The sequence below is a fragment of the Elgaria multicarinata genome, chromosome 4 (genome assembly GCF_023053635.1).
Source record: "Elgaria multicarinata webbii isolate HBS135686 ecotype San Diego chromosome 4, rElgMul1.1.pri, whole genome shotgun sequence".
NCBI lineage: Eukaryota > Metazoa > Chordata > Lepidosauria > Squamata > Anguidae > Elgaria > Elgaria multicarinata.
The window spans coordinates 313292-329403 of NC_086174.1; the positions used below are offsets into that span (position 1 = coordinate 313292).

General features: G+C 58.8%; 1 protein-coding gene across 1 annotated transcript in view; it reads left to right on the forward strand.

Moving 5' to 3' along the window:
* IFT172 (intraflagellar transport 172) overlaps nucleotides 1-16112 on the forward strand; it is a 29967-nt gene that overhangs the window by 4814 nt on the left and 9041 nt on the right. Inside the window, exons 8-33 of the mRNA XM_063123651.1 lie at nucleotides 1378-1592; nucleotides 1698-1821; nucleotides 1993-2088; nucleotides 2525-2686; nucleotides 3669-3722; nucleotides 4025-4128; nucleotides 4211-4296; nucleotides 4377-4489; nucleotides 4594-4761; nucleotides 4933-5069; nucleotides 5309-5416; nucleotides 5757-5841; nucleotides 6078-6170; nucleotides 6280-6357; nucleotides 6485-6733; nucleotides 8177-8255; nucleotides 8558-8678; nucleotides 8825-8969; nucleotides 9979-10068; nucleotides 10511-10608; nucleotides 10731-10866; nucleotides 10947-11063; nucleotides 11224-11366; nucleotides 12056-12149; nucleotides 12256-12320; nucleotides 12440-12620. Coding sequence (XP_062979721.1) covers nucleotides 1378-1592; nucleotides 1698-1821; nucleotides 1993-2088; nucleotides 2525-2686; nucleotides 3669-3722; nucleotides 4025-4128; nucleotides 4211-4296; nucleotides 4377-4489; nucleotides 4594-4761; nucleotides 4933-5069; nucleotides 5309-5416; nucleotides 5757-5841; nucleotides 6078-6170; nucleotides 6280-6357; nucleotides 6485-6733; nucleotides 8177-8255; nucleotides 8558-8678; nucleotides 8825-8969; nucleotides 9979-10068; nucleotides 10511-10608; nucleotides 10731-10866; nucleotides 10947-11063; nucleotides 11224-11366; nucleotides 12056-12149; nucleotides 12256-12320; nucleotides 12440-12620 — 3141 coding nt within the window. The remainder of the gene's footprint in view (nucleotides 1-1377; nucleotides 1593-1697; nucleotides 1822-1992; nucleotides 2089-2524; nucleotides 2687-3668; nucleotides 3723-4024; nucleotides 4129-4210; nucleotides 4297-4376; nucleotides 4490-4593; nucleotides 4762-4932; nucleotides 5070-5308; nucleotides 5417-5756; nucleotides 5842-6077; nucleotides 6171-6279; nucleotides 6358-6484; nucleotides 6734-8176; nucleotides 8256-8557; nucleotides 8679-8824; nucleotides 8970-9978; nucleotides 10069-10510; nucleotides 10609-10730; nucleotides 10867-10946; nucleotides 11064-11223; nucleotides 11367-12055; nucleotides 12150-12255; nucleotides 12321-12439; nucleotides 12621-16112) is intronic.

Below are 16112 nucleotides of genomic sequence, written 5' to 3' on the forward strand. Positions count from 1 at the left end.
AGACAGAAACAAACTTCAAAGTGATCTTGATAGGCTGGAGTGCTGGGCTGAAAACAACAGAATGAAATTTAATAGGGATAAATGCCAACTGCTACATTTAGGAAATAGAAACCAAATGCACAGTTACAAGATGGGGGATACTTGGCTCAGCAATACTTCAAGCGAGAAGGATCTTGGAATTCTTGTAGATCGCAAGCTGAATAGGAGCCAACAGTGCGATACGGCTGCAAGAAAGGCCAATGCTATTTTGGGCTGCATTAATAGAAGTATAGCTTCCAAATCACGTGAGGTACTGGTTCCTCTCTATTCGGCACTGGTTAGGCCTCATCTAGAGTATTGCGTCCAGTTCTGGGCTCCACAATTCAAGAAGGATGCAGACAAGCTGGAGCCTGTTCAGAAGAGGGCAACCAGGATGATCAGAAGTCTAGAAACAAAGCCCTATGAAGAGAGACTGAAAGAACTGGGCATGTTTAGCCTGGAGAAGAGAAGATGGAGGGGAGACATGAGAGCACTCTTCAAATACTTAAAAGGTTGTCTCACAGAGGAGGGCCAGGATCTCTTCTCGATCCTCCCAGAGTGCAGGACGCAGAATAACGGGCTCAAGTTTCAGGAAGCCAGATTCCGGCTAGACATCAGGAAAAACTTCCTGACTGTTAGAGCAGTACGACAATGGAACCAGTTCCCTAGGGAGGTTGTGGGCTCTCCCACCCTTGAGGCCTTCAAGAGGCAGCTGGGCAGCCCTCTATCAGGGATGCTTTAGCGTGGGTTCCTGCATTGAGCAGGGGGTTGGACTCGATGGCCTTGTCGGCCCCTTCCAACTCTGCTGTTCTGTGATTCTGTGATATATTCCCTCTGAGCAGATCTCTCCGCTCCGTAGTTTCGCCAGCAGCCCTTCCAGCACAACTCCCCACACGGAGCCCCAAACTAAGTCTGGCTGCTGAAGCACCCCTGGCAAATCGAGCCCCGCCCCCACCCTGCCGCTTCTCATGCGGACTGATGAGCATGCGCCCCTGAGGACGGCGTGGGGGAATTGGGGGGCCCTTTTAGGGCGCTCTGTGGTCAGAGGTTGCGAGAGGGGGGGGCGGCTGAGAGGGTGTAGGCGGCTTGAAAGTGCCTCTCGAACCAGGCTGCTGCTGGAGGAGGCTGGCCCTGCCTGGGCCATGCCGGAGGTCTTAGGGAGAGGGGGCTCCCTGCATGCCAGCAGGTGCAGAGGGGGGCTCAGGCCAGGGCAATAGGCACAGCCCCACCTGCTCTGGCTTGGAATGGGGCAATGGCTGTCCTGCTCACCCACCCACCCCTGCGCTTCCGCTCAGTCCTGGCCAGACCAGCCCCCCCCATGCCCCATTCTGGCTCTTGACGACGCTGTGCTTTGGCCAGGGCAAGCTGGTGATGCACGCCTGCCCCCCGTACGCCCTGGCCTGGGCCTCCAGCAGCATCGTGGCCGCTGGCTGCGACAAGAAGATTGTGGCCTACGGGAAGGAGGGCCACGTGATCCAAGCCTTCGACTACAGTAGAGACGCATCAGAGAAGGAGTTTGCGGTGGCGGCCGCCAGCCCCGGGGGTCAGTCCGTGGTCATCGGCAGCTTCGACAGGTGTGGTTCCCGGGGGGTGGGGTGCTGTGCTGTGCTGTGCTGTGCTGACGGTCCAGCCAGCCGGCTCCTCCTTTGACTGCTCACTGCCCTCCTTGGTCCCCGCAGGCTGAGGGTGCTGAACTGGAGCCCCCGCCGGAGCGCCTGGGAGGAAGCCAAGCCCAAGGAGATCCCGCACCTGTACACCGTCACGGCCTTGGCCTGGAAGCGGGATGGCTCCCGGCTCTGCGCGGTGCGTTTGTGGCAAGTTCCTTTTCTCGGATTGGGCCCACTGGGTGGAGCCCCCCTGGGAGGCCTCCTGCTCCCCGCTGGGCATGTTGGGGGCAGACGGGCTGGAGGCATCCAAGTGTTTGTGGGAGGGGGGGCAGGCGGGGCCTGAAGGTGACCTTTGCTCCTCCCACAGGGCACCCTCTGCGGTGGAGTGGAGCAGTTTGACTGCTGCCTTCGCAGGAGCATTTACAAGAACAAGTTTGAGATGACCTACGTGGGGCCTAGCCAGGTAGGGTGGGGGGGTGCGCGTGTGCAAAGGGAGGGGGGGCTAAGTGCTCTGGCCCGGAATCTGGCTTCCTGTAATTATGTGGTTCTGCATTTTCCCTCATGAGCCAAACTGAGAAAATCCCTCTGTCTCTACTTACTTGTCCTCGGAGAAGAAAGGGATGCGTCCACCCTGGACCGCAGGTGGCCTCCTCCTAGCCCTGAAGGGCCTATGGGGTGAGCTCCCGGCCCCTCCCAGAAGCCAGCAGGGCATTCCTCTGGGAGCAGCTGGAGCAGTCAAGGGCCGCCGCTGCGTCCTCTTCCTCCTCGCTTCTGTTGCATCTGTGCATGCCTTGTGGGGGCAGGGCAGCCCCCCCTTTCTCCAGGGGGCTGCCTTGACCGGCTCGGCCTCTACCTCTGAGCGGCCAAGACGCGGCATGCCACCTGGTGTTCCCTCCCAGGTCATTGTGAAGAATCTCTCCACCGGCATGCGAGTCGTCTTGAAATCCCACTACGGCTACGAAATCGACGAGGTGAAAATCCTGGGCAAAGAGCGCTACCTGGTAGCCCACACCTCAGACACGCTGCTCCTGGGCGACCTTGGTTCCACCAAGCTCAGCGAGGTGTGTGCGGAGCGGGGGAGGGGGGCAATTGTCACGCCCAGGGCCCTGGGCCCTTGGGCGCGGCTGGCTCAGAATGGGCCGCCGGCTGGGTGCACCAAGGCCCCTGCTGAGAGACCCGAAGGTGGGTGGGTGATCTGTGAACGACACCCCCCCACCCACCCCGAGGCCTCTTGGGCCCTTTGAGGCCCCTTCCTTCCTTCCTTCCGTCCTTCCTTCCCTCCCTCACCATGTGGCCCCACCATTCTGCTTTTTATTCTTCCAGTATTTTAACAGTCTATAAATTAATTTTAACTTTGCTGTTTTAAATTTGCATTTTAAATTTGTATTTTTGCATTGCTGCTGTTTTTATCTTGATTGTGCTTTTATATTGTATTTTATATTATGTTTTTATACTGTTGTTTTATACTTTGAATTGTCATAATTTTGTAAAACGCCCAGAGAGCCTCAGCTATTGGGCGGTATAGAACTACAATAAATAAATAAATTGGGGAGGCTCAGGAGATCCCGGTTGTCCCTGGCTGCCCTCCAGAGCGCTCCGTTCGCTTCTCCAGCCCTGTGGCTCAGCCACCGCCTCTTCTCGCCAGGAACGGGGCTGCGCCTTCCCACCCTTTTTGATTTCGCAGCCAACCCTCCTTTGCACCCCTGTGCTCCCCACCCTGCCGCTTGAGCCTCCACCCTTCCGGGGGCAGTTCACACACACCCTTCCCTGCTGCCCCTGGCCCAGCACACTGCAGCCATTTCGGGGGGCCCAGGTGGGAGACCTTGCTGGGCCGGGGGGAGTCGGCCGCCAGGGGCGCCATGAGGGAGGGTCGGGGGTCTCCGGGGCCTGAGTGAGCAGCACGGCTAGGGAGGAGCGCCCAGGCAGGGGGCGTGCTGGGCAACAGGGCAGCCTGGCCCCCACGGCAGGCCCTCGCCCCCACCCTGGTGGGGTGAGCCGGACACGGCCGGCCTGGAGCTCAAGTGCCCTGCCCCTCTCCCCCAGGTGGCCTGGCAAGGTTCGGGCGGGAACGAGAAGTTTTTCTTTGACAACGAGAACGTAAGTGGGCCGAGGAGGGCGAGGCGGGGCAGGCGGGTGCCACACTGCTCTCTTTCTCTCTTGCCGTGGCTTCCCAGAACAGCCCTGATCTGCTCCTGCCCAAGGGGAGGCTGCGGAATCTCCCCAGGCCCGCTTGGCTTCCCCCTCCCCTGTGACCAGGGCCCTTAGGTGGGAGGGTGGGTGGGTGGGGAGGATTCGGCCGGCTGCCCCCCTGGAGGCTGCCCCTGCCCTCGCCCTCGCTTCTCTCCCTCCTTTGGGGCAGGCGGTGGCACCTGCCTCCCCCCTCGCCTTGCTTCCTCTAGGTCTGCATGATCTTCAACGCAGGGGAGCTGACTCTGGTGGAGTACGGGAGCAATGAGATTCTGGGCTCTGTGCGCACCGAGTTCATGAACCCCCATCTCATCAGGTGAGTGCGGGGGCCTCTGGCACGGGGGGGGGGAGCCCCGTCCTGACCGCCCCACCCTGACCGGCCTGATCCATCCCTGCAGTGTCCGCATCAACGAGAGGAGGCAGCGGGGCAGCGAGGACAGCAAGCGGCTGGCCTATCTGGTGGACATCAAGACCATCGCAGCGGGTGAGCGCGGCCCCTCCCCCCTCCCCCACCTGGGCGTTCGTCCCGAGCCCCCTGACCTCCCCCCCACCTCTTCTCTGCAGTGGACCTTGTGGGGAGCTATAATATCAGCACCATCAGCCACGACAGCAGGATTGACTGGCTGGAGCTAAACGAGACAGGTCGCAAGTTGCTCTTCCGGGACAAGAAGATGAAGGTCAGTCTTGGAGGCGGAGGGGAGGGGGTTGGGGGGGCAGGGGGGAGGCCCACCCCCGACCTACCCACCCCCGTCGATCCTGCGCTCCTTCTCTCCGCCTCCAGCTGCACCTCTATGACATTGAGACAGCCACCAAGACCACCATCCTGAGCTACTGCTCCTACGTGCAGTGGGTCCCCGGGAGTGACGTGGTCGTGGCCCAGAACCGGAACAGCCTCTGCGTCTGGTACAACATCGACACCCCCGAGCGAGTAACCATGTTCCCCATGAAGGTACTGCTGGCCCTCCAACCCCTGCACCACAGCCAGGCGAGCGGCTGCCCTCTCGGGCTGGTGAAGGGGACCAGTGGCTTGGTTTTCCGGGGGGGGGGGGGATTGGACTGAGCGCCCCCCTAGGTGAAGAGAAGGGCGGAGCCACGCTGAGGGGCTTTCCTCTCCTGGCAGGGCGACATTGTGGACCTTGAGAGGAGCAGCGGGAAGACGGAGGTGATTGTGACCGAGGGCGTGAACACCGTCTCGTACACCCTGGACGAGGGGCTCATTGAGTTTGGCACCGCCATTGACGACGGGGACCACCACCGGTGAGGGGCCGGGCAGCTCAGGGAGGGGAGTCCAGCCACAGCAGCAGCAGCAGCAGAGGGGTGAGGCAGGGAGCCTCCCCCAAGGAGCCTCCGGGTGGGCTCTCCAGGCAGCCAGTAGGGCTCAGGGCTCGCACGGCAGGCCCTGGTGGAGCGCGAGGCAGGCTTCTCCCTGCCCCCGCCCCCGCCCCCGCCACCCCTGCCGGGTGCTGGTCCTCAGCCCTTTTGCCTTGGACTCTCAGGGCTGTTGCCTTCCTGGAGACGTTGGAGATGTCTGCTGAGACGGAGGCCATGTGGAAGACACTGAGCCGGCTGGCGCTGGAGGCCAAGCAGCTGCACATTGCGGAGAGGTGGGCCGGGGGAAGGGTCTAGCTGGCCCGAGGGGGAGGCCCTAGAGCTGGCTGCTCGCCCAGAGCGCTGCGTGCATGCGGCCCTCCTGGACCGTGGGACTGGCCAGGGTTCGGTCGGCCGCCTTGTTTGAAAGGACGCCCGTGGCTCAAGCGCCCTCCCATGGGCGGCCCGGGAGAAGCGTGGCTCCTCGCGTCGCCCGGCAGTTACGCTTCTGCTGAGCCTTGTGCAGGCGGAGCCTCCCCCCCTCTTTCTCAGGCGGGGGCCTCTGGGCGACGTTTCCAAGCCCCGCCGAGACTTCCCAAAGCACCGCCTCCCCCTGACGCCTGGGCCTCTCCCCAGGTGCTTTGCTGCTCTCGGGCATGTGGCCAAGGCCCGATTCCTCCGTGAGACCAATGAGATTGCAGGCCAAGTGTCCAAGGAATATGTGAGTGGAACGCCGGGCAAGTGGGTGCTGCCTCCCCCAGCCTTGATGTCCCTCCTTGTCTTCCAGAGGGGGACGCGCCCTGCCCTGCCCTGCCCTGCTGTGCCAGCCTCGGGCCTCGGCCCTGCTCCCAAGCAGAGGCTGCCTGCAGGAGGTGGAAGCCTGCTCTCCTCCTCACAGCCCAGCAGTGGGGTGAGGGGAACAGGGGGCCCTGCCCTCTCTGACCCACTTTTTCCTAGGGAGGGGACGCCACAGACTACTACCAAGTCCGAGTCCGCTTGGCCATGCTGGAGAAGAACTACAAGCTGGCCGAGATGATCTTCCTGGAGCAGGTGAGGCCAGGAGCTGTGGTCGCCAGCCGCCCCGTCCGCCCCTGCCCCGTCCGCCCCTGCCCCATCTGCCCCACGCCCACCTTTGTTCTCTTCCCTGCTTCCCCTGTAGAACGCCGTGGAGGAGGCCATGGAGATGTACCAAGAGCTGCACCTGTGGGATGAGTGCATCTCGGTGGCGGAGGCCAAAGTAAGCGGGGCGGGGGGGAGTGCGCGCTGAGCGCGGGTGGTGGCTGGGGGGCGGGGGCCTGCAGGCAGGCGGGCGGGCTGCCTGGCTGCGCCCACTAGGCTACCTTTGCTGCCGTCCCGCCCTCCAGAGCCACCCTGCGCTGGAGAAGTTGCGCCACGGCTACTACGAGTGGCTGCTGCAGACCCAGCAGGAGGAGCGAGCGGCTGAAGTGCAGGAGACCCGCGGGGACCTGCAAGCCGCCGTCGGCCTTTACCTGAAGGCGGGGCTGCCGGCCAAAGCGGCGCGGCTGGCCATGAGCCGAGAGGAGCTGCTGGGCAACGCGGACCTGGTCAACCGCGTGGCCACGGCCCTCGTCCGAGGGGAGCTCTTCGAGCAGGTGAGGCCGTGTCCGGGGTGGGGGCGAGCAAGCGAGCGAGGAGGGCCGGGCCGCTTGACCTGTCCACGGCGCCTTTCCTGCCGAAGCCGCCTCGCGGTGTGCGGGACCGGCAGCCTGGGCTCCGGCAGGCCGTTCCTTCCGGGCTTGCAAGGAGGGCTCTCGTAGGCCACCGGAACCTGAATGCCGCGGCCTCCGCTTGTTTCCTCCGGCAGCGAGGGCCTCTGCCGACCTCTTGCCGCTTTCCCTTCTCCTAGCGCTCCTTTTCCCTTTCTCCTGATCAGGCGAAAGTGTTGCTGGCTAGGTGCAGAGGCTATCCTCACATGCCCCACCCAGCCATCCCCCAAGGGCTCTGGGTGCTGTGGTGGCTTCCCAGGAGTCAGGGCCCCAGGGCCTCTGCTGTTGCCCAGGAGCAGCTCACGTTCAGAGTTGCAGTGCCCCCCCTCCCACTCCCACTCCTAGGCTGGCCGAGGGGGGAAAGAATCTCCATCCCCCCCCAACCCCCCGTGCAGTGCTGGTTTTTCTCCTAACCTTGGGGCTTGTAATTGCTAGTTAGGGTTAGACATTTGCCCTCCCCCACCAAGGATGCCTGTTAAATTCAAATTCTGCTGGGCAAAGCCATTTCCACACACACCCCTCCCAAGTCATGGGCAGATGTTAGCAGTCTGACGTGTTGTTTCAACCGTTCATTGTAGTCCCCCGAGCACAGCTCACCCTCACGCCTTTGCCAAAGGCTTCAAAGGCAGACGTGGGCGCTTCCAAAGCAACCTTGGGCCATCTACGATGCGCTTGGGCCCGCCCCATTGTGATTGGGATGCCTTTCCAGCCCAACGAGTCGGGGTTCAGCTTGGGAGGCTGCAGGGTCAGGCTTTCACCTGGATTCTACTCGTGTTCTGGCTCCAGTGGTTGAGTTGGAGCCGTCTTCCACCCCTGCGCTGTAGGCCTGTGTCTGGGAAAGCCACGCTCCTTTCGGAGCTCACACGGTGCAGCCGTGGGCTTCTCGTCACTCTCACGCAGCGGTGTTGTGCCTTTAAGCAGTGCCAAATCCATCGCTTTGCGCCCTACTTTCCGCTTGCCACCTTTTGCTTGCATGGCAGCTCTTCTGCCGGATTTGCTCTTCTGTCCGAGCATCCAAACCACTTGCCTCGCGAGCAAAGCTGCCTGTGAAGGCACCACACAGAAGCCTGGTCCCTGAACCCTGCTAGAGTGAAAAGCGTTGCCCTGAACCTCGGCCGCTGCCCAGCCCCTGCCACGTCACGCCAGGCCTGTGCCATCATTGCCTTCCCCCAACCCATCATCGCATTCAGTAAGCAGCACATAGGGCAGTGGGGGGCAGGCCAACGCCTGGCCTGATGTGTCCGGTGTCAAGCCCACCGCAGGCGGCTCGCCAGTTCCTCCCCCTCCGGAGAACTTGCCAGTGACGCCCGCCCCTTCTCTGTGTCTCAGGCTGGGGAGCTCTTTGAGAAGATGCGGAACCCGCAGCGGGCGCTGGAGTGCTATCGCAAGGGCAGCTCGTTTCTGAAAGGTAGGGGGCGGGGGCTCCTGCGACTCTTCTGTTCTGGCTGCATGGAGCCTCCTGAGTCCAGGGCTTGGGGCGTCTCTGTCTCTCCTGTTCCCTGAAACCGCCTTGGTCTCCTTGATTCAAAGCCAGGCCCCGGAGGGGAAGAGGGGAATGGGCCTGCCTGCCTTGCCTCTCCAGCCCGGGAGCGGCATCCCTGGGATCTGAGCTGCTTTCCCAGGCCTTGGTGGTCTTGTCCCGGGCCCAGAAGGGACCGCCAGGTTGCTCCAGTAGCCTTGAGGCACTGCCTGTGTCTCCTCCCCCTGCAGCGGTGGATCTGGCACGTGCGGTCTTCCCAGCAGAGGTGGTGAAGCTGGAGGAGGGCTGGGGGGACCATCTTGTGCAGCAGAAGCAGCTGGATGCTGCCATCAACCACTACATTGAGGCCAGGTACATTGAGGCCCGGGAGAGCGGGGGAAGGGGGCACACCTGCCCAGCTGGGGGGGGTGCGGGGGGGGCCCTCTTGCTGGCTCGTGGCCTCCAAAACCTGGGTGGGGCCTGTGGGAGTCTTCCCTAAGGCATGCCCCCTGTTCCAGGTGTGCTGTCAAGGCCATCGAAGCGGCCCTGGGGGCGCGGCAGTGGAAGAAGGCCATTTACATCCTGGACATGCAGGACAGGAACACAGCGGCCAAGTATTACCCCAAGATTGCCCAGCACTACGCAGCGCTGCAAGAGTATGAGGTAAAGCCCGGCGTGCCCCCGCCCTGCCCTGCCCCATGGCGGGCCTTTGTAGTGCAGGCGCTGGTAACTTCGAGGCTCGACTCCTGCAATGCGCTGTACATAGGGCTACCTTTGTGCCTAGTCCGGAAACTTCAACTAGTGCAAAATAGGGCAGCCAGGTTTATTATTTATTACATTTCTATACCGCCCAATAGCTGGAGCTCTCTGGGCGGTTCACAACCTGGGTCACCGGTACACCTAGGGGGGATCACATCACACCAGTCTTAAAATCTCTTCACTGGCTGCCAATTAGTTTCCGGGCAAAGTATAAAGTGTTGGTCATTACCTGTCAGCTTGACAGTCTTTTAGCATTCAAGAAAGCTAACAAGACTGTTCTCTTCCAGCCGGCCTACCCAGTAGACTTTTAGGATGCTTTTAGGATCTTTTTAACAGTGTATACTATGTTTTTAACCAGTAATTTAAGTATTTTATGCTTCTTGTTGCTCCCCTCCTCAATCCAATCGTAGAGGCGGATAAGAAATATTATTATTGTTGTTGTTGTTGTTGTTGTTGTTGTTGTTATTCCTTTGCGGTTTGGGTGCAGGCTACCTGCGGGATCGCCTTCTCCCGTACAATCCACCCCGCACACTCAGGTCCTCGGGGAAGAATTTACTCCAGCCAACAAAAACAAGGCTGACAATGACAGCCGTTACCCAGAGGACCTTTTCTTCTGCCCCTCCCAGATTGTGGAACGGCCTGCCGGGAGACATTCGTCAACTTAAGAGTCTTCCAGAATTTAAGAAACCCGTCAAGACTGATCTCTTCTGGCAGGCCTGCCCAGTTGAATTTTAAGACGCCTTTTAATAACGTGCTGCTTTTAATAATGTATTAGTTTTATATGTTTCACTCAATCATATGTATTTTAGGAGGTTTGCATTTGTATTGTACCCCGCCTCGATCCAGAGGGAGAGGCAGGTAACAAATAAACATGTTGTTGTTGTAGTTGTTGTTATTATTATTGTCCCTGCAGATAGCAGAGGAGTTGTATGTCAAAGGAGACCACACCAAGGAGGCCATTGACATGTACACGCAGGCCGGGCGCTGGGAGCAGGCACACAAGGTACATGTGGGCCAGCCGCTGGGAGCGAGGCCCGCCCCCCCCATGCCACCCCTTTGAGGGGCACAGTAGCACTTTGGGCTCATTCTTCTGCCATTCTCTGGCTCCAGAGGTGGCCAACAGCAACCGAGCTGTTCCAGGCCTTCTGTTCCCGGCCTCTGCGGGGGGAGGGGGGTGGGGGGCCGTGGGAATCTCATCTGTGCCTGTCTCAGTCAGGTGGCGTTAAGGAGCCCACGTGCTAGCTGAGCTCTAACGGATTGTGGCCCCTGGCCTCCACCTCAGGGTAGATCTCCTGGTCTCTGGAGGCTGCTCCCAGAGCAAGGGCTTCCCCCGTTCATGGCAGCCTTCCCAGAGCTCTCCTTGCCCCGGGGGAGGCGGGAGGCGGAGGGCGGAGCTGTAGCCTTGGTCACCCTGAGCGGTGTCCAGCCCTGTCCTCTCCCTGCAGCTGGCGTCCAAGTGCATGAGGCCGGAAGACGTGTCCGTGCTGTACATCACCCAGGCCCAGGAGATGGAGCGGCAGGGCAAATACAAAGAGGCCGAGAGGTGGGTGTGGACCCCCGCCTTGGGCTGGGGGACCCCGTGGGGAGAAGGAGGGAACGGCGGGGGGCTCCAGGGCCGCACCCAGCCAGCCCCCCCCCCTCAGCGCCTGGCTGTGCCTCTCCCAGGCTCTACATCGCGGTGGACGAAGCAGACTTGGCCATCACCATGTACAAGAAGTGCAAGATGCACGGAGACATGATCCGCCTGCTGGCCAAGTACCACGAGGACCTGCTCAGCGACACACACCTGCACCTGGGCAAGGTAGGGCGGGCGGGGCGGGGCGAGGGGAGGCAAGGCGGGGCAGGAGGGGCTGTGTGGTGACCGGCTCACTTGGGCTGCAGGAGCTGGAAGCCGACGGGCACCTGCAGGAGGCCGAATATCATTACCTGGAAGCCAAGGACTGGAAGGCGGCCGTGAACATGTTCCGCGCAAACAACATGTGGGACGAGGCCTACAGGGTAAGGAGAGGCGCCCGGATGCTGCCCACGGGGGCGGGGAGGGGGGCGACGCCGAAGGACTGGCCTGCTGACCAGGATCGTGCGCGGGGAGGGGGGAGCTGCCTGGACGTGGCCCCCAGGCTCATCCCTCCCTCCCTCCCTCTGTTTTGGTCTGAGGCAGGTGGCCAAGGCTCACGGCGGAGCAAATTCCCACAAGCACGTGGCCTTCTTGTGGGCAAAGAGCCTCGGCGGAGAAGCTGCTGTGAAGCTCCTCAGCAAGTTCGGACTTCTAGAGACGGCTGTTGACCACGCAGCCGACAACAAGTGAGGAGAGGCGCAGGGATGGGTCCGGAGCGGGGCCGCGGGGCTTCTCTCTCTCTCTCTCTCTCTCTCTCACACACACACACACACACACACACACACAGGCATACAGTGGGATCCCACAAGTTCAATTGCAGCTTTTAAAGCTCAGCTAAAAACTTTTCTTTTTCCTAAAGCCTTTAAAACTTGATGCTGTTTGGACTTTATACTGTTAGTTTTACTCTCCCCTGTGCCTGCTTACCCTACCCAGTGCCTGTTTGCATTCTCTTCCCCTCCTTATCGCTTTACTATGATTTTATTAGAATGTAAGCCTATGCGGCAGAGTCTTGCTATTTACTGTTTTACTCTCTACAGCACCATGCACATAGATGGTGCTATATAAATAAATAAATAAATAATAATAATAATAATAATAATGCCTTGCTCCAACCCCAGTCCCAGAGTTCCCTGAGGGGCAAGATGCACCCCTGGTTTCCCACAAGGCCTGGAGGGATGAGAGCAGCCACGGCATGGCCCAGAGGGGTGGTTCTTGCCGTGGTATCCCCAGGGCCCAACACCTACCTTGCTGCCATCCCCAGCAGGGCCTGTGGCTTGTAATGTTCACTCTTCTGGAGATGGGAGGGTAGCATGCTCCCTCCCTCCCTCCAACTGTGCCGCCTCTTCCTCCTCCTCCTCCTCTTCTTCCTCTGTAGCATCTTTGACTTTGCCTTTGAGCTGGCCAGACTCTCACTGAAGCAGAAGCTGCCTGAGATCCACTTCAAGTACGGCTCCTTCCTGGAAGACGAGGTCAGGGCCCTTGCTGGGTGGGTGACTGAGGTGGGGTGGGGTGGGGTGGGGTGGGGTGGCTCTCTTGCGCAGTGGTGGTTGACACACACACCCCCGTTGCATGCAGGGCAAGTTTGAGGAGGCAGAAGTGGAGTTTGTGAAGGCCGGGAAGCCAAAGGAAGCAGTGCTGATGTGAGTTCTCCTGCCCGCCCACCCGCCCACCCGCCTGCCCCCCACTTCCTTGGGCCCTCTCCCCTGCGGGATGGCCTGGCCTGTGCCCACAGCTGGCCACCCTCTCTGTGCCCACCCAGGTTCGCCCACGCCCAGAACTGGGCCGCTGCCCAGCGTGTCGCCGAGGCTCACGACCCCGACAGTGTGGTGATTGTGCTGGTGGGTCAGGCCGATGCGGCCTTCAAGCAGAAGGAGTTCCAGAAAGCCGAGGCCCTGCTGCTGCGTGCTCAGCGCCTTGACCTGGCTGTGAAGCACTACAAGGTAGCGGGAGGGGAGGGGAGGGGAGGGGAAGGGTGGTTTCCCAGCAGCCTCAGCCCTCCCAGCGGCCTCCGGAGACTGAAGCCCCTGCCCAGCGCCGAAGGGCCTTGTCCTGGGTCGTCCACTCCAGGGCCTTGTGGGAGGCACCGTGGCACAAAACGGAAAGGGGCTGTGTCTGGCGGCAGCTGAATCCAGGTGGGGCCAAGAAGTGGGGAGTGGTGAGAGAACAGGAGTGTCCAGCTCAAGAGGAGGGGCGGGGCCTGGGCACACCCTCCAGCTGTGCAGCTGCTGCGGAAGAGCCAGGGCCTGTCGTCCCGTCCCCGTTCTCCCCACATGAGCCCGCTGACGCCCTCCGCACTGCCTGAGTGGCGTGGAGCAGGCCTGGGCAGGTGAGGCTCTAGAGACGAGAGGCCAATGGTTCACGTGGGGTTGTGGTGGTGCAATGCAGAGACACCCTAGAATCATCGGATCGTAGAACTGTGGAGTTGGAAGGGACCAGAAGTATCATCTAGTCCAACCCTCTGCAATGTGCAGAAAACCCACTTAAACCACCCATGGAAGGTGGCTGTCCAGCTTCTTCTTAAAAACCTCCAGAGATGAAGAGCCCACAAACTCTGTAGGAAGACCGTTCCACTATTGTACAGATCTGACTGACAGGTTTTCCTTACATTTAATCACAATCTAGGTAGCTTTAATTTAGACCCATTATTTCAGGTTCTAATTTCTGTGGCCATGGAAAATAGTTCTTCCCTGCGGCATCCTTTTATGTACCTGAACACTGCTCACATGTCTCCCCTCAGTCTTCTTTTCTCCAGATTGAGCATCCCAAGTTCCTCAAGTCCCTGTATCATCTTTGTGAACCTGTCCTAACCTCTCAATGTCCTTCTGGAAATGCGGTGCCCAGAATCGTACACAATACTCCAGGTGTGGCCTCACTAGTGCCGAGCGGAGAGGAAGAAGGGCTTCATGTGTCTTTGCTACAAAGCGTCTTCTGATGCAGCCCAGAACTGCGTTAGCCCTTCTAGCAGCCATCTCGCACGGCTGACTCCTATTCACCTTGCTGTTGACGTCCACATCCAAATCCTCCCCGATGTAGTGCTCCCTAGCCACAAATCCCCCCATTTTGTATGTGAACCCTACGTTTTCCCTCCCTAAGTGTCAAACCTTCCATTTCCCTCCTTGTTAAAGGAGGTCTTGTTCCTCTCAGCCCAGTCTTCCAACCTGTCCAAATCAGACTGCCGTCGCATTCTGTCCTCATGGGTCATGGCCAGACCTCCTAGTTTTGTGTCATCCACAAATTTGATAAGAAGCCCATCAATCCCGTCATCCAGGTCATTGATAAAAATGTTGAATAATCCCCAAGACAGAACCCTGTGGTACCCCGCTGGTTACTGCTCTTGATGTAGAGCCATTAGTGCCGACTCTCTGGGTGCGGTGAGCCAGCCAGTTGTGGACCCACCGTCCTGTAGTGCCATCCAAGCCAAACGTTAGCGGCTTGTCAATGAGAACGTCACGTGGAGCCTTGTCAAAAGCTTAGCTGAAATCAAGGCAGATCATGCCCACAGCCTTCCCCTTGTCCGCTAGAGTAGTTACCCAGTCAAAGAAGGAGACACGTTTTGTCTCGCGTGACCCGTTTTTGACAAAGCCATGCTGACTCTTCGCAAGCGCAGCATTGTCTTCAAGAGGCTTACAAACGGCCTGCTTTATGACCTGCTCTAGCATCTTTCCAGGGATTGATGCTAGGCCCACTGGCCGATAATTACTGGGATCGTCTCTTCCCTCCTTTCTTGAAGAGGGGGACTACATTTGCTCTTCCCCAGTCCTCTGACACCTCCCCAGTTCTCCTCAAGGATAATTGACAGAGGTCCTGACAGGTCTTCAGCCAGTTCCTTCACTACTCCAGGGAGTATTTCATGAAGCCCTGGGGACATCCAAGTTGGCTAGAAGTTCCTTACCACGTCCTTACTGATCTGCACCCTCCCCTGTTTCGTTTGTTCCCGGTCTATTCCATGCAACTCAGCATTTCCTTTGGATGTAAAGACAGAGGCAAACTAGGAGTGGAGTTCCTCTGCTTTCTCCTGGTCATCTGTTAAGATTTCTCCATTTGGTGTAAGCAGTGAGCCCACCGCCTCTGCGGTCTTCCTCTTGACGCTGACCTATTTGAACCCTTCTTGCTGGGTTTTGCCTCCCTTGCTAGCCTGAGCTCATTTTCTGCCTTTGCCTTCCTGGCCTCATTCCTGCATTTCCCGGCTGAAGCTTTGTAGACTTCCTTGGTTGGAAGCCCTTCCTTCCATTGCCAGTTAATATCCTCCTTTAGTCTCAGTTCATTCGTGAGGTGCCTCTTCTACCACATGTCCTGCTTGTTCAGCCCTGGCCGATGACTGAATGGCCACTGTGTGAACAGAGTGCTGGGCTAGATGGACCCTTGGTCTGATCCACCGTGGCCCTTCTCATGTTCTTATGACTGTTTTTTACCAAATTATTTGTCAAAATCACGAACTCGTAACAACGTGTGGTCACTTGTACCCAGAGATCTTCAATCCAATCTTCCTTGTCAGTAAGGACCAAATCCCAGGTAGCAAATCCTCCAAGTGCCCACCTCCGCCTTTTCACAGAGAAAATTCTCACTAATACAAGTCTGACATCTTGCGTTTGGCAGGTTTAGTTTTCCAACAAATACCTGGGTAGTTGGAATCTCCCCTCACAACCACTTCACGGTTTCTTGAGGCTTCGGTTGCTTGCTTTAGTAAATCTCCATGTAGCTCTTCTGACTGGTTTTGTGGCCTGTGGCAGGCTCCTAGCTAGATGTCCCTTCTGTTAGGTGGCCCTTTTATCATATTTATTTATTCATTCGTTTGTTTGTTTGTTTCATTTCTATACGGCCCCATAGCCGGAGCTCTCTGGGCGGTTTGCCCAGTGGCTTTCAACACTTGTGTTACCCTCAGTCCAGGGGACCTCTGTACAAGTAAGTTCATCCCTGATATACAGCCGCCTCTCTGTTCGGTTGCCTGTTGCTCTGAAAGGAGGTCTGCCCATCAAGCCTGAATGTCCCATTGGTGGGATTCATCGCACCACCTTGCTGGCTCATACTTGCCTTGCTGGGTCACCTTGCCTACTGTTTCCCCTACTTTGTGCATCAAGCGTAGAGACATTTAAGGGAACAGGTGAGACTCCCCTGCGTTTGGCCTTCTTCTCTCTTTATGCCCGTCTTACCTTTGTTCCTCTGTTAAACTAGCAATTCCGAATGCACTTTGCTTTCCTGCTGCATTTAATGCATGGCTTGCCAATTCCTTTCTCTCCTCCCCCCCCCCAATGGTCTTCTAACCCCCACCCCTTGAGTTCTAGTTTACAGCCCTCCTGACCAGGTTAGCCGTCCGTCTTCCAAAGGTGCACGTTCCCTCCTTAGTGAGATGAATTCCTTCACCCTCCTGCCCCAAACAAAGAATCCTCTCTTGATACGTTGGAGGTCATGCCTTGCGAGTATCATTTGTGCCC